The sequence below is a fragment of the Xiphophorus hellerii genome, chromosome 24 (genome assembly GCF_003331165.1).
Source record: "Xiphophorus hellerii strain 12219 chromosome 24, Xiphophorus_hellerii-4.1, whole genome shotgun sequence".
Lineage (NCBI taxonomy): Eukaryota > Metazoa > Chordata > Actinopteri > Cyprinodontiformes > Poeciliidae > Xiphophorus > Xiphophorus hellerii.
The window spans coordinates 13,054,949-13,079,322 of record NC_045695.1 but is presented as its reverse complement, the minus strand read 5'-3'; the positions used below and the strand labels follow the sequence as shown (position 1 = coordinate 13,079,322).

The 24,374-nt window shown below is 38.1% G+C and overlaps 2 protein-coding genes across 2 annotated transcripts in view; one reads left to right on the top strand and one right to left on the bottom strand.

Annotated features, from left to right (window-relative positions):
• Window positions 1–522: 522 nt before the first annotated feature.
• LOC116715928 (RNA transcription, translation and transport factor protein-like) lies at window positions 523–3,852 on the top strand. Its single transcript, XM_032556695.1, has 8 exons — window positions 523–697; window positions 1,020–1,144; window positions 1,219–1,318; window positions 2,119–2,199; window positions 2,276–2,364; window positions 3,118–3,186; window positions 3,257–3,305; window positions 3,398–3,852. Exons 1-8 carry the CDS (start codon window positions 637–639, stop codon window positions 3,550–3,552), a joined length of 729 nt encoding a protein of 242 aa, XP_032412586.1. The 5' UTR covers window positions 523–636; the 3' UTR covers window positions 3,553–3,852.
• Window positions 3,853–4,309: 457 nt separating this feature from the next.
• LOC116715893 (nidogen-2-like) overlaps window positions 4,310–24,374 on the bottom strand; it is a 50,184-nt gene continuing 30,119 nt past the window's right edge. The window contains 26 exon segments of the mRNA XM_032556604.1: window positions 4,310–5,363; window positions 7,609–7,721; window positions 7,788–7,911; window positions 7,985–8,142; window positions 13,007–13,178; window positions 13,253–13,382; window positions 14,566–14,738; window positions 15,460–15,560; window positions 15,627–15,747; window positions 17,091–17,196; window positions 17,291–17,415; window positions 17,793–17,898; window positions 17,985–18,118; window positions 18,295–18,397; window positions 18,476–18,606; window positions 18,958–19,060; window positions 19,168–19,301; window positions 19,502–19,607; window positions 20,034–20,158; window positions 20,881–20,983; window positions 21,074–21,207; window positions 21,625–21,727; window positions 21,806–21,927; window positions 22,781–22,886; window positions 23,739–23,872; window positions 23,953–24,058. Coding sequence (XP_032412495.1) covers window positions 5,353–5,363; window positions 7,609–7,721; window positions 7,788–7,911; window positions 7,985–8,142; window positions 13,007–13,178; window positions 13,253–13,382; window positions 14,566–14,738; window positions 15,460–15,560; window positions 15,627–15,747; window positions 17,091–17,196; window positions 17,291–17,415; window positions 17,793–17,898; window positions 17,985–18,118; window positions 18,295–18,397; window positions 18,476–18,606; window positions 18,958–19,060; window positions 19,168–19,301; window positions 19,502–19,607; window positions 20,034–20,158; window positions 20,881–20,983; window positions 21,074–21,207; window positions 21,625–21,727; window positions 21,806–21,927; window positions 22,781–22,886; window positions 23,739–23,872; window positions 23,953–24,058 — 3,084 coding nt within the window. The 3' untranslated portion in view covers window positions 4,310–5,352.

Sequence of the window (24,374 nt, the reverse complement as noted above, 5' to 3'; positions counted from 1 at the left end):
AAAATAAACTCAAAATCACTTTTCAAGAACAAAAACCCATAAAACATATTGAGAACAAAGTAGAAATGTTTTTTTTAAAAAAGGAAAAAATGCCACAATAGTGCTAGTAGAAATTTAAAAAGTTAAAGAATAAAGGAAAAATGGGAATTATCAAGAAGGAAGGAAGTCGTATTTTTCAGAATAAAGTTGAAATTTCTCAAGACAAATGTCTATTTAAAAAAGTCACAACTTTTCAATAAAAGAGTTAATAAAAAATATGAAGAGAGTTGTAATGCTCTCTATGACGCTCGTATTTGATGGAAAGTAGAGCAGTACGGTTTTTTTGGGGTTTTTTTTTTTACAAAATAATGTTTTGTCTTTTTATGCAAAACCCCCCACATCTTTACGAAAAATTGTTTAGATAAAAAAAAGTTATCAAAAAATAATTAAGGCTACTATTTTAGAAAAGTGACGATATTTAAATTTCCTTCTTCGGCGTTAAGGATTTTATTTTGAAAGGTCAGTTAAGAACTAGTAGGGTCCGACGTGGGCGCATGCGCACTGCTATACACAAGACGTTAGCAGAGCAGTAGCCGCACAAGTCCACAGTCTCTAAATAAGAAAAGCGGAGATTTTGCGCAAAGTATTTGTTCTGAAATGTTTCGCAGGAAACTGACTGCGCTAGACTATCACGACCCGAACGGATTTGAATGCTCAGGTGAGGGAGAAAAGTGACTGATTAGCCGGTTTCGTTCAGGTTTTCACGGAGCTAGCTGACGTGCGTACGTATTCTGAACCGTGTCGCCATAAGGAAACAGTGAATTGCCAGACTAAAAATAGGAATATATGGAGGCATTATACGCTTTAAATTAATATCAATGCAGTTTAATGCTTCCTATTTAAGCAAATATATTTACTACTGTTAGTAAACTTTAATATTCTTATTCAAAACGTATTAAAGGCTCTTAATGAAGATTTCTGGTATGATTTTATTAAAGGCACCAACTCATTTCTGTACTAATGGTCACATTTTGACTCAGATGAAACCCAGTTCAGGAACTGCGTCGTGTGGCTGGAGGACCAGAAGATCCGACACTATAAGATCGAGGACAGAGGCAACCTCAGGAACATTCCCAGTTCAGACTGGCCCAAAGCTTATGAGAAGGTGAGACTGTCCAGATCTCTGGACAATCTGGACACCATGACCTGTGTTTAAGCTTTCTGCTTGTGTTTCTGTAGTACCTGCAGGATCTGAACTGTCCCTTTGGAGTTCAGGAGAAGAAGGAGGCCCTGGACTGGCTGCTGGGTCTGGCTGTACGCTACGAATATGGAGACAATGGTAAGACATACAGCAGATAGAAAATATATCTGATTTTATTTGATCAAGCAACATTTTTTACAGACAGGTCTGATTCATAAAACTTCCTGGACGAATTTAGCACCTGCAGTGGATTTAAAATAACCAAATTAAAGAGCTGAAGTCACAAAAAAGTGAAGTAAATAAAACATAATTCTTCATGTTTTTGTACATAACTTTATTTTCAACAATTACTACACTTATTCAACGATGTATTAGCGCCATTGTAGATAGAAAAAAAGGAGTAGAACATTTTCTAGAAAGAAATCAAAGAAAGTTTCAGATTTTGAGATGTTGAAAATTTGGTAGAAAGAACTTAAAAATTATTTTAGATTAATTTAAAAACAGTTTAGTTTGTCACAATTTCCTAGAATTTATTTTATTTTTTGCAAATTTTTGTCTTTTCAAACTCAGAAATTTCCACATTGTTTTTTAATAAAAATTCTAAGATTAGTCTAAAAAATTGTTGTGTTTTCTGGAGCTTTACTCCTTTTTTTTCTACCTACAATGACCATCACACACTGAAGCTAATGTGTACAAACATTTGTTTCTTTACCGGCTGTTTTCAGCCCGTCCTTAAAAATTATTTACTTTTGCATTTACAGGATATTAAAACAAAAGCACCAGATTATAAACTCACCTCAAAACAATACTTTTCATTTTTAAATGCTAACATTTTGAAGGCAGTAGAAATAAATCCGTCCCAAGTTTTCCTCAGGTGAAATACTGAAGATGACCACTAGATGGCGGTGCAACACAACTTATTTTCTTTCGTTATGCAGTTGAAAAGTATAAGAACTGTCAGCCGCTGGACACGTCTGCTAACAGCGATAAAGCCGTGGATCCTCTCGTCAACCTCGACAGTAAGTAAACCCCTCAACTCTGTTTTCCGTTCACTGTTTCAGTTAATTATAATGTTTGTTTTTCTTATTCTTTTAGGTAACTCCCCAGATTTTAAAGCAGGAGTCACAGCATTGGCCAACATCCTCAAAATACAGCGGCATGACGATTACCTGGTCATGCTAAAGGTGAGAAGAGAGTGATGTCATCCACATGAATCTGCTACAATCTGTATTTTGGGGGGATTTAATGGATAGACCCACACAAAGTAGCACAACTGCAAGAGAAAAAGAAAACTACATAGATTACAGAGGTGGGTAGAGTAGCACTACTTGAACTTATTTCTACTCAAGTAAAAGTCAAGAAATTACTCAAGAATAAAAAGTCTACTCAAATTTTCATTTAATATTTAAAAATTGTGTCATTAGATGGACCAAAATATAGTTTAGTGGAAATGTTGGTATTTTAATGACAATAATTCATATAAGCAAAAAAAAAAAAAACTCAGGCAAAAGAAATCAGTTTCTTTCAATAAAAAACGTATAAAACTTTACTTGAAACTGCAGGTGTGTGTCATGTTTGGTTTGTTTTTCATTCAGTGGGTAGAAAATCCAGAATTTCACTCAAGTAAAAGTGTACGCTGTATTAAAACTATTCCTAAAAATACATTTAATTGAGTAAAAGTAAGTAGTTACTACATAACTCTGGTAGATTATGAGATTAAAAAGTCCTGCCACCAAATTTAAGACCTCTGATTAACATATTTAAAGTCAACTTATTGTTTTTCAGTGAATTTAAGGCCTTAATTTGAGATAGCTTTTTTATGGAGATTGTAAGTTTTTTAAAATTCCAAGTCAGAAGAATTAAGTGGTTGAGTTTGATTTCCTTATTAGGAATTGCAGCAATGCTCTCTAATCAGTGCATCTTCCTGTTCTTGGCAGGCCATCCGTATCCTGATCCAGGAGAGACTTTCACCAGAGGCCATCACTAAGGCCAACCAGAACAGAGAGGTGAGCTGAGGACATGCGTGAACATCTGAACTCTGATTTAAAACTAAAAACGTTCTGTGGTTCTTTGCAGGGTGTTCCGGTTGCTTTGGATAAACACATTCTGGGTTTCGACACTGGAGGTGAGTGAGGTTAAACCTCTCGTTTTGTTTTTTTTTTGTTTTGGTTTCAAACGCGCGCGGTATCGATATTCCTCCTCTTTTCCCCCCGGCAGACGCGACCCTGAATGAAGCGGCCCAGATTCTGCGCCTGCTGCACATCGAGGAGCTGCGGGAGCTGCAGACGAAGATCAACGAGGCCATCGTCGCCGTCCAGGCCATCATAGCCGACCCCAAGACGGACCACCGGCTGGGCAAGGTCGGCAGATGAGAGGCCAAGGTCGCTGGAGTTGATTTGCAGAGAAAAGCAACTTTTTTTGTTCAAAGACATCTGAAGGAAATGGGGTTTTTTTTTCAGTTGTTGCATGAGATGGGCCAATTTGGACAAACTGAGCAAAGATCCAAGTTTCAGAGGCAAAGATTTGTTTTCTTAAAGAAGGGAAACTGTTGTTGTAGTTCTGGTAAAGAAATGAAATTCCTCAAAAGTGGAGGATTGTGTTGAACTCTGCTATTTTTTTTTTTTTTTTGAATAAATGTTCATTTTGAGGCTAAAATCACAGAATGTGATTTATACAACAGCAAAAAAAAAACTTGTATCAAATCACATTTTATTGATATAAATATCACATCTCGTTAACAAGAAAAGGTTTAAAATGTGGGCTGCGCAGTTGGTAGAGCTGTTGCCTTGCAGCAAGAGGGTCCTGGGTTCGATTCCCGTGTTCTCCCTGTGCATGCGTGGGTTCTCTCCGGGTACTCCGGCTTCCTCCCACAGTCCAAAAACATGACTGCCAGGTTAATTGGTCTCTCTAAATTCTCCCTAGGTGTGAGTGTGTGTGCACGGTTGTTTGTCCTGTATGTCTCTGTGTTGCCTGGCGACCTGTCCAGGGTGAACCCCGCCTCTCGCCTGGAACGTAGCTGGAGACAGACACCAGCAACCCTCCTGACCCCGTTAGGGACAAAGGGTGAACAGAAAATGGATGGATGGGTTTAAAAATGTCAAAATATTCAGCAAAATAAAACAACATTTCTCCTGTGGGGAATCCAGGACTGCAGCTGCTGCAATCTGTGGGTTGTGCTGCTTTTGTTTCAGAAATGTATTTTATTATTAATACAGGTTTGCTGCTGGCATCAGTCCGATTAGCACCATTTATGTCCGAACCGCAGATTCAAGCGCTTCGTCTAAGCTGCAGTTTTTTTAAACTGAAGCTAACACAAAGAAATAATAACTCTACATAAAACCAACATTTCTTGTAGTTCTTGGCGACATGCAGCTGAATTTGCCATCTCCTGGCTCTGGAGCAATACTAATACTGCTGAATCCAAATAATTATTAATAAGAAAGAACACAAATTACTTAAAAAGTCACTGAAGTTGCATGAAACAGAAACTGTATGCAGAAAAACCCTGATGCTGTTACTGTTCTGTTTTCCAGCTTCTGTTGAGTTAAAAGCAGTCAATATCTTACATGTAGTAGATAACGATCTGCATTGTATTTAGAATAAGTCGCTAAAGCTAACGGCTAACCAGCTATCGACCAAAATTTATTCTAAATTAAGACAGCAGGAATCATACCTACTGCAGAACTAAATTGGTGTCAAACGTTTTAGTTTGTGCCGCTATAATTTTTAAGACTAACAAATCTCCTATAAATTAATTGTGCTATGTTTGTGTGGCTTGAATATTTGTAGCACAGCTGATTGAGACTAAATTTGCTCAATTCTGTTAACCTTCGATGACATCTGGAAACATTTATTAATTTCTTTAAAATGATAGCGGCACAAACCAGCATCAACGTTTTACACCAATATAGTGAAATTCAAAATTGATTAACTGCTTCCAACTTTTTTACTTCCCTTTAAGTGATAGAAAAACACTTGTGAAAAACTTTTAAAATCTTTTGTTCTGTAGCTTTGATAGAAAACAAAATAACTCAAAACAGTAGAAAAAAATTAGGTATAAAAAAATTTACAAAACATTTACTTTGGGTTATATTTTGAGGGTGAGGACAGTGAGGGTTGTAACTCTTGCTTCCATCCAGCGACTGTAGCACCAAAGGACTGCTGGTCCTTCGTTAGAGGCTCCCTGTGAAACGAGAGCAGAAGATTAGTTCCATGACGTCTAATGAGCCAGAGGAGGAAGTCAGGTTTCCCTTCCTGTGTAAATCTGAATGTTTTTAGTGCCTCTGTTCCCTTTAGTGAACGAGTTTTCAATGTGTTGACGTATTAAGCAACAGCTGCGTTTCCGTTGACCAAATAAGTGTGGAAATTGGGAATGTAAAAATAAATCTGCTCAATGGAAACACGGCAATTTTGAAAAAAAACCTCACGTTTTTTGCTAAAATGTTTTTGTGCTAGGGTGAAGTGGTGTTTTGTCTATATTGAAATTAGTGTATTTCGCAAAACTGCAATGGAAACATTTTTAAAATCATGAGTCACATGATCAACAACTAAATGTTGCTACTGACAGAAACGACAAAAAAGACAACAGGAAGTAGTAGTAGGATGACTGCGTGACTTAATGACTTATCTTCTGAACAAATTTATTCACATAATGTTAATTTAATTTTGCATTTAATAGAAACAATACAACTGTGTTTTTTCAAAATTAGTTGAATATTTTGTTGAAGTTTTGCACACACCAGCTGTATTAGAAATACAGCTGGTGTGTTGACATAATCAACACAAGCAGTATTTCCATTTACCATATTATTGTGCAAATTAGAAATATGAAAATTAATTTGCCAATGGAAATGCGCCAATTTAAAAAATATATTTTTGCTAAACACTAGCGAAAAATGGGGTGGATAAGGTGGTGTTTTGTCTATATTCAAATTAGCATATTTACTAAACTGCAGTGAAAACACTTTTTTTGAATCACAAGTCACATGATCAGTAACCGTATGTTGCTACTGTTGGAAACGACAAAGAAGACAACAGGAAGTAGTAGGAGGATGATGTGACAGTTTTTAAAGACTTCTGAACAAACCTATTCACGTGTGATTTTAATTTAATTTTGTAATTGATGGAAACAATACAATTGTGAAATTGTCTCTTTTTGTTTGTTACATCAGCTGAATATCGACAAAGTCTTGCAGCACATTTATAACAGAATAGCGGCTAACGGCGGCTTTAAAGTCTCCCCTAACCCAAACACCTAGCATGAGTGCTGTAGAGCTGTCATCAGCCGCCTTTGAAGGGAGCGGCAGACATCATCGGGATTGGTGCTGTGCAGATGTGCGACATCTGCCAGGGTGCCAATTTGGGGATTATCCTGTGTTTAGAGAGGCTGCGTCGCACTATGAAGGTGTTTGAAAAACAGCCCTGAGGACATCTGCACTCATTAACAAGTCAGACATGATGACCCAGTCAAAGTACAGGCAGAGGGTCGTCAGCGACGGTGTAATTATGGCTGCTCGGTTCACACACTGTGAGTCAGGACAGTCGCCGTGCAGGCCAGATGGATCTTGACTCTTTTATGAGCGGTGCTAAAGAATTGAGCATTGTTTTACATTTAAAGGTGACTATACACATGAAGGATGTTAATATATCAATATATTTCTTTATTTTAAATAAAAACAAGCTGTTTTGTTTTGAAGAGCCATGTTGCATCTGGAGTTGAACTGATTGCAGCTTTTTGGTCGATAACAAATTTGGCCAGTACTGATTTTCTGTCTGAAATTTGGCTAAATGTGGCAAAAAGTTGCTGATGTTATTAAACTTAATTATTAACTGAAAACGTGCAGACGTGAGTCTGTTGAGAAACAGACAGAGGCTGACTTTTATACCTTTCACTGCAAAAACACAAAATCTTACCAAGTATATTTGGTTTAGTTTCTAGTGCAAATATCTTGGTACGTTGAAATAGGACAAAACTAACAAGAAACCGTTCAGCAAGATATATTAGCTTGTTTTAAGTAAGTAAATACTTAGTATTGAAGAAAAAGTTCTAGTTTCACTGGCAGATAAATTCACTTACATGAGAAAAATGTCTTGTTATAAGTGAAATAATCTGCCAGTGAACTAGAACTTTCTCATCAATTTTAATGAATTATTTACTTGAAACAAGCTTTTATATCTTACTGAAAAGTTATTTATAAGTTAGTTTTGTCTTATTTCAAGAATATTAAGATATTTTCACTAGAAACTAGACTAAAAGTCTTGGTAATATTTTGTGTTTTTGCAGTGTAGAGAAGATCGGCTGATTTATCAGGGTTATAAAATCTGCTGATCTCTTGTCCAGATAAAACCATTTGTGTTTGATCTAGATCTACATTTATTTTAGGAAAGTCAATAAAAATGCTACTTGAAGACTCTCCATCCCATCTCACCTGGTAGACAGTGGGTGGTTGCTATGGTGATGCCGTAGAGGTGAGACCGCTGCTCAGGCAGATATTCGTCGGTGAACTTGCTGCTGTCTTTGTCGACTGCGATCACGCCGTCCCTGTGACGACCCAGTGGTTACTAACCAGTAACAGAAACAGACCGACAGGTCATCAAAGATGGCTACCTCCTCCAGTCGCTGAAGTAGAAGTGGTTGCTATGGTAGACCATGCTGAACGGGTAGTTCAGGTCAGAGTTGATCACCCTGCGGCCGGATCCGTTTGGAGATATGCACTCCAAACGCTTGGTGCCTGACGAAAACAGAATCGATTCCAGATCAATGCTGCTTTCAGGAAGTGAAGAGAACACACCTGGGATGTTTACCTGCATCGCCCCAGCAGATCTGCCCAGAAGAGAGGTCGTAGGTCAGCGCGTTCGGCAACCCGACGCCGTCAGATACAACCACTCTACGGCCCTGACCGTCCACAGTGGACGTCTCGATCTTTGGCGCCTCTCGGTTCCAGTCGGTCCAGTAAAGACTCCTGTAGAGAGTCAGAGTCAGCGCAGAAACCAGTTTGAATGCTGGGAAACAATTATTTTAATATAAATTAGCATATTAATATTACATGTTATTAAAATTATTCTAATCAGTTACTCAATCTATTATTTTGATTTACATTCTGCAGATTATTTTATCAATATTGAAAATCAGAGGTGGGTTAAAGTCTCCAACAATTGTACTCAAGTAAGAGTAAAACTACTTCAACTTATTTTGATTCAAGTAAAAATAATCAGTAGCCATCAAAGAAATTACTGACGTAAGAGTAAAAAAGTATCTGGTAAAAAGTACTGAGTAACTGATCAAATTATCAATCATTTAATATTTTAAAATTACATAATCAGACAGACCAAAATATAAAGTTAAGTGGAAATGTAGCTATTTTAAGGACAAAAATGACAATAATTCATATAAATAACAAAAAAAAACTAAATCAAGCAATTGCATTTATTTTTCAAATCAATTAAAAACTTATAAAACTTTAACAAAAATTGCAGGTGTGTGTCTGTGTGGTGAATGTTTGGTTAAAACATGTTTGTTTTTCATTCAGTGGGTAGAAAATCCAGAAATTTTATTCAAGTAAGAGAAGAAATACTTCATAATAAAATTACTCAAGTAAACTAAAAAATACAGTATAGTAAGAATACTAATAGAGGTATTTTTTTCAAAAAGTTACCCAACTCTTAAAAAAACAATTTATATTTGCTTTTATAAATAATAAAATTAGCATTTCATTTTTTTAATACTTGACCGTTTAGCAGCTAAAAAAGCTCAGTCCTTTCAATACAGTGTAGAGAAAAATATTTTGATTTTTTTTATTATCCGAGACAAATTAATAACTGGATGAAAAAGTTTTTCTTATTTTCCGCCACTTGAGGAGTAGAACATATTTACAGACTAATATTTTTCATCTTAAATGTGAAATATTTACATTTTTTGTACAGTTTTGGCTAAATATACCCAACTATTTCATTTAACGATTAATGATTAATCGTGTCAGCTCTACTAGCAATGTAACACAAATTAAAATCTAAGACATGTGGCATGTCCCCTTTATTCTGCTTCCTCTCATCTCAGTGTGAAATTTGATCAAATGCAGATGTAGCGCATTAAGGATGCAGAATTTACAGCTGCATTAAATAATACAGCAAACATGATTTTGGTAAAGGAGGTTCCAGCTCGTAGATTTCCTTCTGTTTCTTATCATGTTAAGTTTAGAGACTCATGTCTAGAAACCAGACGCAACAAGACTCAACGGAGCGAGAAAATGCAGAACCTTCTGCTCTGCGTGGATCCAGACTTTGTTGACTCACAGCTTGCGTTAAATTTCCTGCTTTTAATAAAAAGCCGATCTGTGTGTTCCCTGCTGCGCATGTATGAGGGGCCGTTTAGGACAAAATTTACGCTTTGTCTCTCACACACTACCAAAAACTCTCGCATACTCCAAAAAAGTAGCCACGCACACTCCAAAAAATTACGTTTTGTCTCTCACACACTACCAAAAACTCTCGCATACTCCAAAAAAGTAGCCACGCACACTCCAAAAAATTACGTTTTGTCTCTCACACACTACCAAAAACTCTCGCATACTCCAAAAAAGTAGCCACGCACACTCCAAAAAATTACGTTTTGTCTCTCACACACTACCAAAAACTCTCGCATACTCCAAAAAAATAGCCTCGCACACTCCAAAAAATTACGTTTTGTCCCTCACACACTACCAAAAACTCACGCATACTCCAAAAAAATAGCCTCGCATACTCAAAAAAATTACGTTTTGTCTCTCACACACTACCAAAAACTCTCGCATACTCAAAAAAATTACATTTTGTCTCTCACACACTACCAAAAACTCACGCATACTCAAAAAAATAGCCACGCACACTCAAAAATTACTCACGCACATTCAAAAAATACTCAAATTGCGTATACACACACTACTAAAATGTCACACACACACACACAAACGTTAACTTTCTCGCTCACATACACTACTATCAGCTCGCTCACATACACACTACTAACAGCTCGCACATTCACAAACGTTAACTTTCTCGCTCACATACACTACTACCAGCTCGCGCACATACACACAAACGTTAACTTTCTCGCACACATACACTGCTAACAGCTCGCACACACACAGACGTTTATCTCTCACATACACAAGACTAAAGTTGAACACACACACAGTACTAAGACTCGTTTTATGTATGTGTGAGAGCCAGACTTTTTATGAATGTGTGAGAGCGAGACTCTTTTTGAATGTGTGAGAGCGAGACTCTTTTTGAATGTGTGAGAGCGACACTCTTTTTGAATGTGTGAGAGTTGTCACGGAAGAGGCGGGGCATAATTTTTGGATCAAACTGCGCATGCGTAGATCCTAAACTATAAGTTTCGATTGTTGACTCACTGTATGTTCTATTACTTAGTATATTTGTGCTTTTAAATATATATAGAACGTTTAACTTTCTTGTAGATTAAATGTGCTATAGAAATAAATGAATCTGATTGATTGATTAAAAATAGCAAAATTGCTGTAGTACAATCTGTCCACTGGGTGCCAGATTGTAGCACTGCGGGCAGTCGTTGAATCGTTTAATGCGCCTGTCAAAGTGCTGGTTACCTCCGGAGAAGATAGAATGGTGTTTAAAATGGCAGCTGCCTGACCAATTCTCTCTCGTTTCGAATTAGAGTTAGCCATGTTCGGTATAGCAAACTCTTTCTTCTTCGGCACTAGTTGGCGCCGGTTAATAATTCCTGTAATACTGGCACCCAGTGGACAGATTGTACTACAGCAATTTTGCTATTTTTAATCAATCAATCAGATTCATTTATTTCTATAGCACATTTAATCTACAAGAAAGTTAAACGTTCTATATATATTTAAAAGCACAAATATACTAAGTAATAGAACATACAGTGAGTCAACAATCGAAACTTATAGTTTAGGATCTACGCATGCGCAGTTTGATCCAAAAATTATGCCCCGCCTCTTCCGTGACAACTCTCACACATTCAAAAAGAGTGTCGCTCTCACACATTCAAAAAGAGTCTCGCTCTCACACATTCATAAAGAGTGTCGCTCTCACACATTCATAAAAAGTCTGGCTCTCACACATACATAAAACGAGTCTTAGTACTGTGTGTGTGTTCAACTTTAGTCTTGTGTATGTGAGAGATAAACGTCTGTGTGTGTGCGAGCTGTTAGCAGTGTATGTGTGCGAGAAAGTTAACGTTTGTGTGTATGTGCGCGAGCTGGTAGTAGTGTATGTGAGCGAGAAAGTTAACGTTTGTGAATGTGCGAGCTGTTAGTACAGTGTATGTGAGCGAGCTGATAGTAGTGTATGTGAGCGAGAAAGTTAACGTTTGTGAATGTGCGAGCTGTTAGTACAGTGTATGTGAGCGAGCTGATAGTAGTGTATGTGAGCGAGAAAGTTAACGTTTGTGTGTGTGTGTGTGACATTTTAGTAGTGTGTGTATACGCAATTTGAGTATTTTTTGAATGTGCGTGAGTAATTTTTGAGTGTGCGTGGCTATTTTTTTGAGTATGCGTGAGTTTTTGGTAGTGTGTGAGAGACAAAATGTAATTTTTTTGAGTATGCGAGAGTTTTTGGTAGTGTGTGAGAGACAAAACGTAATTTTTTTGAGTATGCGAGGCTATTTTTTTGGAGTATGCGTGAGTTTTTGGTAGTGTGTGAGAGACAAAACGTAATTTTTTTGAGTATGCGAGGCTATTTTTTTGGAGTATGCGTGAGTTTTTGGTAGTGTGTGAGGGACAAAACGTAATTTTTTGGAGTGTGCGTGGCTACTTTTTTGGAGTATGCGAGAGTTTTTGGTAGTGTGTGAGAGACAAAACGTAATTTTTTGGAGTGTGCGTGGCTACTTTTTTGGAGTATGCGAGAGTTTTTGGTAGTGTGTGAGAGACAAAACGTAATTTTTTGGAGTGTGCGTGGCTACTTTTTTGGAGTATGCGAGAGTTTTTGGTAGTGTGTGAGAGACAAAACGTAAATTTTGTCCTAAACGGCCCCTCATACGCATGAGTCACTCCTCTGAGAAGAGAGACGCTCAGCTCTGGATGATTAAACCTCCAAACACAACTTTTTATTTAAAAAGCAAAATTAGTAATAAATAATGGTGTATTATTGCGTTCAGCTCATGAAATGAGACGGTTTAGTTAAACTAAGACTAACAAAGAAGCATAAAGTATAAAGTGTGAAGATTTTTATCATCAGAACTCAACTAATAACAAACAAAAAAGATAATTAAATAATTTTAAAATGTAAATGTATGGGTATACAATGCACCGATCCACTTTTTTCACTTTCGACACCGATATCTGAAGTTTAGTATCGGCTGACACTGATACAGAAAAGCAGCTGAATTGACTTTCTTTATTTTAAAAGCACAGACACAAATGTACTAAATTACAAATTTATTTGATCACTTAAACACACAAGTTTGGTCAAACATGTCAAAATTTGTGACTCAGTGCAATTGGGAGTAAAACAAATACATAAATAAATAAACTGACAAAAATAAACTGCAACAAACCTTTGAAATGGTCCAGAAAGTGACATTAGTTGTTCTAAATATAGTGTAAAACAAATAATAAAGCATAGAAGTAGAGTGAATAGATTGGGAACATTGTCACCGATAAGTGATCGGGGCCGATACAGATATTGATATCAGATCGGTGCTTCTCTAATACATTCAGTCTCTTTGTTCTTGTTTTGTTTTTGTTTGTTTTGTCTGAAACTGATCTTGAGGTTATATCAAACTTTTTTAATCTTAATTTTCTCCAAACTAAAGAACTTAAAACAAACAGGATGGATAAAAAGTCTTACCCGGTGGATGAGACAACTACGATGGCCCGCGGGTTGACCAGGTCCGAGTCGAACAGGGTCCGCCTCCTGCTGCCGTCCAGGCTTGCGCTTTCTATCACGTCTGTGTTCGAGTCGACCCAAAACATCAACCTGCGCTTGGCATCCAGAGCCAACCCCTCTGGACTGACGAGATCTGCAGGCAGAGGGCGCTGTTGTTTAACCCAGAGCAGAGTAAAACCATTCCAGTCGAAGAAGAGCAGGCGTTACTTGTGTTGATGAGCGTCTCCGGCTCAGCTCCAGACGCCATTGAAGCTCTGTTGATCGTCCTCGCTGACAGATCCGTCCAATAGACTTTATTTTCCTTGCAGTCGTAGGCGATACCGACAACAATGGAGCCCTGCATGTAAACAAACATTAGCATCTCAGTTGGGGTTAGCTTGGAGCAGGGTGAATTTTCAATTACAAGAATCACAAATCAGAAGGTTTCCCCCAGTGTTTTGTAAGCCTGTCAGGCCACCAGGCTGAACATTCCTTATTTTTCTAAGTTTTTTTTTTAAATGTTTGCATTTTTTAAGACTTAAAAGTTGGTGTTCATGTATTAATCTTCCAATCTTTCAATAACATATAATTATCAAGTGATATTTTCAAATTTCCTGTCAGCTTTAAACATATTTTAACTCAAAAACACGACAGAGTGCTGGATGGATGACTGCCCCAGCACCGGGCTTAGCAAGTTTTCTGAGGGAAACCTTGAAAACATGACTTAGAAGAAATTCCACTTTGTAATTTAGCGCCTTGAAATTGAGCCTCTGTCTCTTTAAAAACTCCACTTTCAGGAAGTCATCACAAACATGGCTCCTCTATTAACCCTTTAACGTTTTTACCAGCATTAAACTGAGAAGTAGCTCATATAATGAGGTATTTGGTAATTGCTGCTGGCTAGTCTGGAGGAGCTGAATGGGGGAGGAGCTGCATCTTGAAGGCGGGGCTACGTCCACCCAGACGTTTTGGACAGCTGAATGGTTGCCATAGAGATTAATGGATTTCTCAAACATGCATAATAATAATAATAATACTAAAATCAACACTCCATGTATGTTTTGGATGAAGGAATATCATTAAAGCTTAAAAAAGTAGATTTTTCATAACACTACCTCCTTAAAAATCATTCCTCCATCATTTTGATGAGAGCGAAATTTGAGTAGGCCAAAAGGAGAACAAAATGGTTGATGGATTTAGTTAAATGACTGATTATGATGTTTTAACCTAAGATTTTGCTCGCATATTTAATTTTTTTTTCATTATATGTCCATACATATCCTTCCAGAATGGACACAAACTCAAATTTATCAACTCAAATTTTAAACTTCCAGCATTTAGTTTGTTTCTTCTGATGAGCACATCTGCTCCAGAGGAGGCGTCAGAAACTCATCCACAGCAGATGTTGCACAGATGTCTCACACATTGCATCACTTCACACATCGGGTGTAGACAGCCAATAAAAATGACAAATGGAGGCTAAATCATGACATGCTTCTTACACTGATCTGATGGAAAGTTTAACCTGAAACGGTTCTTACGTGGAGCGTCAGCAGCGTTTTGGAGCGCTCTGCGTCCAGCCGGCTCCCGTTCAGAGGCAGGGCTCCGATTTTCTGGCCCTGAGCGTAGAGGAGAGTGACGGCGGTTTTCGCCGGAGGCGTCACATCCGGACGGGTGATGGGACGGACGATGGGCGGGGCCACCGATGGGAGGCCTGGAACGAGCAAAATGGACGAAAATGAAAATCTGTGATTGTATTCAACCTCCTTGACTCTAATGATGGTTATGAAACAACATGAGTCAAAAGTACACAAAACAATAAACTGAATATACAACCTTTTTTAATTAAACCACTAAAAATGTCAGGCTTTTTCTTTCTTAGAAAGGGAAGTTTAAATCATTGTAGATCTAAATCTTAAAATGCAAAGTAATTAGCATCCAGCTAGCTAATTACTTTGGATGAGAAAAGATAAATATTCAGCCTTTACCCACCAGTAAGAACAGGATTTGTGTCACTCTTTAAAAAAGATAGTTACATTAAGCCGATTTGGTTGCTAAAAGACTTAATATTTTAATTTGTTTATTGTATTTCTGCTCTAATTAAAGATAAAAGTTTCCATCTGCATCTACCACTTGTGCTGGCGGGCCACACAGAATCAATCCGAGTGCCTCAAAGGACCCCCGGACCTCACTTTGGACACCCCAGTGAGTTTTTTCTACAAATGCTACAAAAACATACATCTGGCAACATCACATTTCTTTTAAGGAAATAGGTTAAAATATTCCTTAAGAATTTAGATATTGTGCACTTCTTTATCATAAGATGATAAAGATTTAGCTTAAAATCCCAATAAAATACAATAAAGTTTGAGATTGTAATTGTGTGGTTGTGTTACTTTTGTAAGGAGAGAATAAAAGATAAAAAGTTGACTTACATGCTGGTTTGACTGCGTCGTGTGAGCGAGTACCATCTACTTCCCGGCCCTCCTGGTCCACACACCAGCAGTAAGTGGACTCCCCGTAACACTGGACCGGACTGAGAGCGCAGAGCGATCACAATCAGAAGATCTGAAATTATTTCTGCCGTTCAGCGTGAATCTACCTGAATTCTCCATCCGGTTCGCACTGAGGCAAATACTGCTGGGGGTCCGGGTTCCCTCCGTAGTGCTCGATCAAACTGGCCCTCCATCTCTCACACACGCTCTCGGCTCGATTGGTAGGCGCTGCGAAGAGCGCAAACCTCTTTTAAAACCAGTAACCACACAACAGAGGCATAAAGAAACTCCTCTGTTGATGCTGTACTTATTCAACTAAATGCAGCACATGTTTTCCAGCTCTCTGAGTTTATGTCGCAATTTGAGTTGGAGTGTTTTATTAATGGTGTGTGAATGCCCTGTGTTTAAAGAGGCACACACACACACACTCCAAAATGTTTACCAGACAAGAGGCGTTTTAATAACTCAGCTTTAGAACTGAACCTGAAGCCGCTTTATGTTTCTGCTTCTGTCTGTGCAGAAGTAAAAACACAAATTCAGTATTTTCTTAATAGGTTCTTGTGTGATTCATGTGGTTTAGAGGTTACGTAGCATTTAACCACAAAATTCAGTAAATGTGGTGGTTCAGAGCAGCTCATGGAGGCGGTTCCAAACCGCAGAGCTGGAATACTTAATGTGAAACAATAAATCAGGGGTTGTAGTTTAAAACTGTAGAAGATGTAAAACCAAAGGCAAACAGAAAAAGGAAATTTCACTTGAAAAAGTTAGTTGGGGGAAAAAATCTAGAGGTGTTCATCAGTTTGGAAAGTTAAGTAAGCTTTTCTGCCAATAATTCAAACAGCAACAGATCTCAACAAGAAGCAACGCTTCAATTATGTGCAAAATAAAGACTGAAAACCTAAATATGCTGTGCTGGGTTCATAAGAGAACTGTGCAAAAATAAAAGTCTGTAAATCTAATTGAGATAAAGCAATTAGGACAGACACAAATAATCGATTATTTAAATAATCTTCAACTAATTAAGTAATCAATTAATTGTTAAGTGGAGTATACAGACTTAAAAGAAGTCTGTAATTCAGCCAGAACTTCAAAAAATACATACATTTTACATGTCATCTAAACAATTTTATCCTCACCTGGTTCAAATTCTGTAAAAAAGTCCTACTAAATATCTTTTTATATCTAATTATTAATCGATTAAATCAAAATTAATCAACCAAATAAGGTTGAGTTTTTCATACGTTGATGTTAGAAGTATTTTTTAGCTGCAGATGCATCATATGCTGCAAATAATCTCTAAAATAATGCTTTGTTTTTGCATTTTAGGCAATAAAATGTTTATTTTCTTAATTAAAAAATGACATAATTGTCTATATGCATCTTTTAATGTATTTCTAATATAATATACAAAAGGCTGAAATTGTTGAAGGCAGAATCTGCAGAGTTTATCTGATTAATTGACAGAAAATTGGATCAAAAAGTGATTGTCTCCTGGTATAAATTCAGTTTCTCCATTTTTAGTTATTTTTGTGCTGATGTCATCCGTCCTCTGCTGGAAGCAGCTTTCTTACCTGGTTTCCTGCAGTCTACAGGTGAAGCGCCAGGTGCAGTCCTACTTCCTGCTCGTTCCTGTCCACTGCTGTCAACACACCAACAATGTCCAGTAGATCCATGGCACTGGAACACAAAAGAGGAATAACATCAATGAACACATAGTAGGAATGAATGAATAAACAGGTGAAAGTGATGCAAAAGGAAACTCTAGAGGTACCTGCTGAGGCACAAACTGCCCCTGTGCATCACAGCGAGGGACAAACACTCCAGCTACGGGGTAACGCTCCTGAATGCTGGCCTGTGCTCTGTCTCTCTGCTCCTCACATGGAGTTTTAGGTGCAACTGGTCAAGAAGAAAAAGAGCCAGAAATGCAGGCATTAGCCTGGCTAATGATGACAGCATTAGCATGGCTAACGATGATGGTGGGTAAAAGGTTCTCCTGTAATTGTTAGTTGCTTCTTTGCCATTAACATAGTTAGCAACAAGTTCATGAGATTGATTGACAGCACTAAGCCCCGCCTCCTGGCTCTTAGTGGTTGTTTTTGGTCGGGAGTGGTGCATTTCTTCAGACAGCAATAGTAGCTCAAGGAGAAAGTCATCTTTTCACAGATTATCTGTCTCATAATAAACTGTCACGACACAGTAACAGTTAACAAATACGTAAAAAATATATTTTTTATATCTACTGCAGCTTTAACAGCTAAAACCAACCCTCTAACCTGGTTTCACACAGTCTCTTGGTTGAGCACCAGGTGGGGTTCTAGTTCCTGCTCTCTCCTGTCCGTCTTCATTGACACACCAACAATAACCAGTGGACGAGTGGCACTAAAACACCAACAAAGAGAAGTAGTAAAATTCCAGTAAAAGCTCATAAAGCTTCAGTGCAGAGAAGTAATTTCATGCGTACACACCTGTAGTGGTATGTACTGTCCATCGGCGTCACACTGAGGCACATAGGCTCCAGCTACAGGATATTCACGCGAGCCAGAGGCCTGAACTCTTTCCTTGTGGTGCTCACAGGGAGTTTTAGGACGCTCCGGTTGATCTGTGAGACATTTTGACACTTTTTTGGCTTAAAACATCGAGACGTCAAGGCAGTGTACCATCATTATTGGTTTATATGCAGATGATATTTAACTATTACTGCAAGAAGAGAACTGAAATAGTTCAATAAAAACTTTCTTTCTGTTGTGTTGATCGTCAGAAAACCATAAGTCTCACCTGTTCTGCAGTCGACACGAGGTGAACCAGGTCCAGTCCTGGTTCCGGCTCTCTCCTGTCCACTACTGTTCACACACCAACAATGTCCAGTAGACTCATGACACTGGAACCAGTAAACACATGTAAAACAGTGATAATTCAGTCTTAAAGCACAGTGGAGAAACACTCAGTAGATCCTGACCTGCTCTGGTAGATAGAGTCCATTTTGGTCACATTGAGGTATGTAGGCTCCAGGAGGAGGAAACCCATCTGAGCTGGTCTGGACGCTGTCTCTGTGGTGCTCACAGTGAGTCTTTCGACGCTCTGGTTCCTCTTTTGGACGAAGATGACAAACATTTACATCATCATTTAACCTGAAATGTTTAGCAGACCAGAGCAGAAGTGGTTTGGACATAATTGTGTTGTCATCAGCGCATAGTTTGGTCAACGAAGGTATGAATGCATTGTGGAGAACCAAAGAAAGGGAGCAAAAACCTTCTTCTGCCCAAGAAAAATACCAGTGGCAAACTAGAATGGTGGTAATGGTTTAAGGTAAATGTTCACCAAATATCAGAATATTGACATTTCAGGAAAATTCCTACATCCCAACTCACTTGAGAACCAGAAACCAGCAAACTGTAACAATAAAATAAGAATGGATGGGTCACCGGTAGATAGGATCACCTGTTCTGCAGTCTACATGAGGTACACCAGGTCCAGTTCTGGTTCCGGCTCTCTCCTGTCCTCTACTATCCACACACCAACAATAGCCAGTAGAACCATGGCACTGGAACCAATAAATAAACATTAAATGCTGTCACTGAAAGACCCAAAGCATTGTAAATTCCAGCTAAATGAAAGCAAAGAGATAAAGATCAGTAAGGAAAGTCTGACCTGCTGTGGTACATAGAGTCCATTTTCATCACACTGAGGTACATAGACTCCAAGTAAAGTGAGTCCATCTGGACTGGTGGTTTGAACACTGTCCCTGTGATGCTCACAGTGAGTCTTTGAACGCTCTGGTTCCTCTGTTGGAAGAATGAGTCACAGTTAAACAGTTTATTAGGGACGTATTGTCAGCAGAATACGTTAATGACTGTCCTTAGTCATTAAACTCAAAAATTAGACTCCGCTTTATCTTCTGTGTCCCCAACTAAATCATCTCCAGATTCTGTTAATATTTGTAAGAATACACACATGAAATGTTATGGTAAATCTGAAACCATACCTGTTCTGCTGCAGTCTACATGAGGTGCACCAGGTGCAGTCCTGGTTTCTGGGAGCTCTTGTCCTCTATCGTCCACACACCAACAGTGTCCAGTAGAACCATGGCACTGGAACAGCAAAGAAATATTAAGTAGGTATAAAGAGTCTCAAATGACAGAGTAAACACTGAAAAAACACCATGAAATTGACTGGTTACCAGTGAAATCCAACTTTTCTCAGACTGGTAAATACTCCGGAATTAAGTGCTACAACGTAACACTGATAAAAAATAGCATAGATATACTTTCAACTACAATTTACTAATGCTAGCTGGGCTAATTGTGCTAATGTAACACATTAAACACAAATTGAAAATACAAATTCTGTAAGAATTTTGTTCGTTTCATAACAATAGCTTGATTAATCTCGGTGTGATTTTGCCTTTTCTCCTAAGAAAACTGAAACCTAACACAAATATTCTGCTCAGTGAATCTCTAATAAACACTTAAAATTAGGTGAAAGGTCACAGAAAAGATCAGTGAAGTCCATCTAACCTGCTGTGATATATAAAGTCCATTTTCATCACATTGTGGTACGTAGACTCCAAGTAGAGGAAGTCCATCTGGACCGGTGGTCTGGACGCTGTCTCTGTGATGCTCACAGTGAGTCTTTGGACGCTCTGAGAGAGAATACGACACATTTAAACAGTTTATTAGGAAACATACAAAACGTTAGCAGAAGAGATGGGTTGAAAAGCTAACAGCTACTGATCTTAAGCAGGAGTTTGTTCACCCAACCAACTCCTTACATCCAGGGGATGGCACAGGTTGCTACAATCAATAGTAGCCACACAGGCACACCCGCTAGAAGGAAACAAACGCACCCAGTACAACACTTTCATTCTATTGGCTGAGAGGTTGCCAGGCGACTGTGCCAAAAGGCATTTTCAAAAGCGAGCAGAGTCTGAGCAGAGACTAAGTGTGAGAACGAGGAGAAGTTTTGAGTACTAGCATTGCCAGTTTTAAGAAAAAAGACACAAAGTCCTGCTTTCAAAATGAAAATGTAAGCAAAAGTATTAAAAGTTTTGCGAACAAAAGAGATGAAATCCTGTTTTCAGACTGAAAACATGTGCTCTTGGATTATGCGTGCATTTACTTCTTGCCCCTCATTTACATTTGGTGACGTCATCTGAAACCCAGCAATTGACTGGTATGAAATGTTTATCTTGTGTTATATTGTTTAGCAATATCTACCTAAACTTTGGTAAAGGGCTGTACATTTTGTATGACGTTCAAATGATCAAAGTCCTCATTTTGATAGTGGAATTAAAAACATTTATTAAAGATTCTGCATCACAATAAATATACCAGGTGCTATTTGGATGAAACCACATTGTCTCACCTGTTCTGCAGTCCACACTTGGTGAACCAGGTCCAGTCCTGGTTCCAGCTCTCTCCTGTCCTCTACTGTCCACACACCAACAATATCCAGTAGAACCATGGCACTGGAACCAGTAAAACACACCATATAGACGTATTCAATGGCACTTTAGAGTTAAATGAATAAATACAAAGGAAAGTAAAGAAAGTCTAACCTGCTCTGGTACATAGAGTCCATTTTCATCACACTGAGGTACGTAGGCTCCAACTAGAGGAAGTCCATCTGGACTGGTGGTTTGGACGCTGTCCCTGTGATGCTCACAGTGAGTCTTTGGACGCTCTGGTTCATCTGGGTAATGTGAGTCATAGATTGCATAACTTTTTTAAGCACCACTATCCGCAGAAACTAAATGACTCAGGACATTCCCACAGCTTTAAAAGTAATTAAGTTTCCAAATTATCAGTTAGTCTCTGTATAAACTGTTCAACGGTCCGGAAGAAACGACTATAATAGATTATAAAAGACATTTTTCCCATAAGATAAATAATCTGCCAATGAAACCAGTAATTTTTCATCAGTATTAAGGAATTATTCACTTCAAAGAAGTTCCTATTTTGCTGAAAAGTTACTTTTTAGTTAGTTTTATCTTATTTCAAGTGTATTAAGATATTTGCACTATAAACTCTACCAAAAATACTTGGTAAGTTTGTGTTTTTGCAGTGTGTTACGTTAGTTTTCCTATGAAATCCATATTTGGAGTCTCACCTGTTCTGCAGTCGACACGAGATGAACCAGGTCCAGTCCTGGTTCTGGCTCTCTCCTGTCCACTGCTGTTCACACACCAACAATGGCCAGTAGACTCATGACACTGGAACCAGTAAACACATGTAAAACAGTGATAATTCAGTCTTAAAGCACAGTGGAGAAACGTTCAGTAGATCCTGACCTGCTCCGGTAGATAGAGTCCATTTTGGTCACATTGAGGTATGTAGGCTCCAGGAGGAGGAAACCCATCTGAGCTGGTCTGGACGCTGTCTCTGTGGTGCTCACAGTGAGTCTTTGGACGCTCTAAGTTAAAAAGTTGAGACTTTACAAAAGCAAACATAATGTGAACCTTCGAGTAATTTATGAAATTGACATAATATGTAAGAATTCAGTTTTCTTTTTGTCACATGGGTCAAAATTGCTCAGGTAAAACCATTGGCAGGCCAAGAAAATAAAGATTCAACCAAAATCTCGCTCTTGTTTTTTGTAGGAAATGAATGTTATTCGTCATATAGCCACAAAGAAAAAGGATTTTGCAGAATTAAAAGGAAGATTAGTTTTCAAATTGATTTTGGGCTCGGTTAAACAAATGTATCCTCAGTTATGGGTTTAAAATGTTTTAATTAAATAAATAAAAGATGATTTTCAGTGAAAGTTTAGATTTGGTTAACATTTTCCATTATAAGAAAGTTATATCGGGTCTTAAATTGCAGTTGGGGGCCACAAAAAATCCATCCCAGGGCCACAAATGGCCCCAACGCTGCACTTTGGACACCCCTGCCTCAGGGCCTCCATTACTTTTCCAGAACATAGCACTTATTACATTTATTAACCCATAAATATCCACTCAGGGGCTTTGACGCCAAACATAAAACCACTTAGACTCTCTTCATTCGTTAAGTTTTACCTTCACTTTGGGGAAACTTGGTTTTTGCCACCCGCCTGTTTTTCCAGGCATACCAAGCCTACGACCCCATGACCTCAGCAGTATACAACTCACAAGCTCACATAAACAAGCTGTCTGAGTTGCCTGCAAGTCGAGGAATTAGCGGGTTCACAGGTCGCCGGTTAACAAAAAAGCTTAAAAAAGAAGTGACATGATGCACCTGCTTACGCCGGCGAACGCTGGGGTCATGGGAAGGTTTGTGTCACTTACCCGGTTTGTCACAGTCTGTGGGGGGCGTACCAGGCGGGGTTCGGGTTCCTGGGCGTTCTTCTCCCAGGCTGTCCACACACCAACAGTATCCAGTAGAGCTGTGGCACTAGGGAAGATGGGATCATGGTGTTTCGTTATGCAGATGATATTTGCCTTTTTTTATATGAAAGAATTGAGCTCAACCAGGACAAAACTAACGGTATTGATTTTATTATTTTAGACTCACAGCTCATTTCAAACACACATTAGTACAGTAACAAAGACAGGATTGCTTCACTTAAAAGTTTTCTTTCTGAAACTCCGCTTTCATCAAGTCATCACAACATGGCTCCTATATTAATCATTTAGCAAAGTTTTTACTAGCGTTGCTCTGAGAAGTAGTTCCTATAATGAGATGCGCAGTTCCACCAGGTGTTTGCTAATTACTGCTGGCTAGTCTGAAGGAGCTGAGATTATATAATACTGCCACTTTAAGATACTTTCTAGAAATGATAAGTTTTTTGTCTAATTTTCATTTAACCTTCTGGACCCCTCAAGGTTAGTTCAATAATCTCCAAATTTGGAAAAAAAACAAATACTTAGGCATCATTTAGTTAGTTTTAAACTGTTTAACCTGATTTTGATTTTAGTACATGTGACCACTTAATGCTGCACGTTCAAAGAATGACCGTTTTAATTTCTTTATAATCCATAAAATGCTTAGAAAATCTGCTGTGCATAATAATTTGGAACAGTGCATTTTGAGTTTTTTATTTTTGAAAAAAAATACTGTTCTCATGGGGATTTATACTGTAATAGTTGCATTGACCATTTAAGAAAATCTGAGAAAATATCACTTGCATAATGATTTGGAACAAGGTGTATGGAAATTCCTGTAAAACTAAACATCAGTCGGTTAATATTTAAACATAAGAGATCAATTTCTTTTCATTTTACTAATCTCTCATTATGTGCTGACCTGCAGTTGCCTGTATTTTCCATTTTCATCACACTGAGGTACGTAGGCTCCAGCCAGAGGGAATCCATCTGGACTGCTGGTCTGGACTCTGTCTCTGTGGCGTTCACACTGAGTCTTTGGACGCTCTGGTTTATCTGTTGATGCAAAAACAAGTAAAATATAAGATTAACACAGAGAATTTTTTTATTATTTAAAAAGATCAGTCAGGTTTTACCTAATGAATCACAGGCTAGCGGTGCGGTGCCAGGTGGAGTCCTGGTTTCGGGTTTTTCCTGTCCTCTACTGTCCACACACCAACAATGTCCTGTAGAACCATGGCACTGCACAGAACCATTAAAATAATTTAATAAAAAAATGCTCACTTCAGGTTACTCATATTTCATCATCTGTATTTATGTCAGAATTTTAATCCAATAAGAAAACTCACATTACAGAGCTTATTACACTGAAGATACATAAAATCTCACCAAAAGTTTTGGTCTCCTTTTTAGTGCAAATACAAGACAAAACTAACTTACAAGCAACTTTTCAGTAAGATATATCAGCTTGTTTAAGTGAATAATTCCTTAAAATTGGGAAAGAAGTTCTAGTTCTCTTAACAGAATTATTTATTTATAACAAAACAAGTGAAAAAAA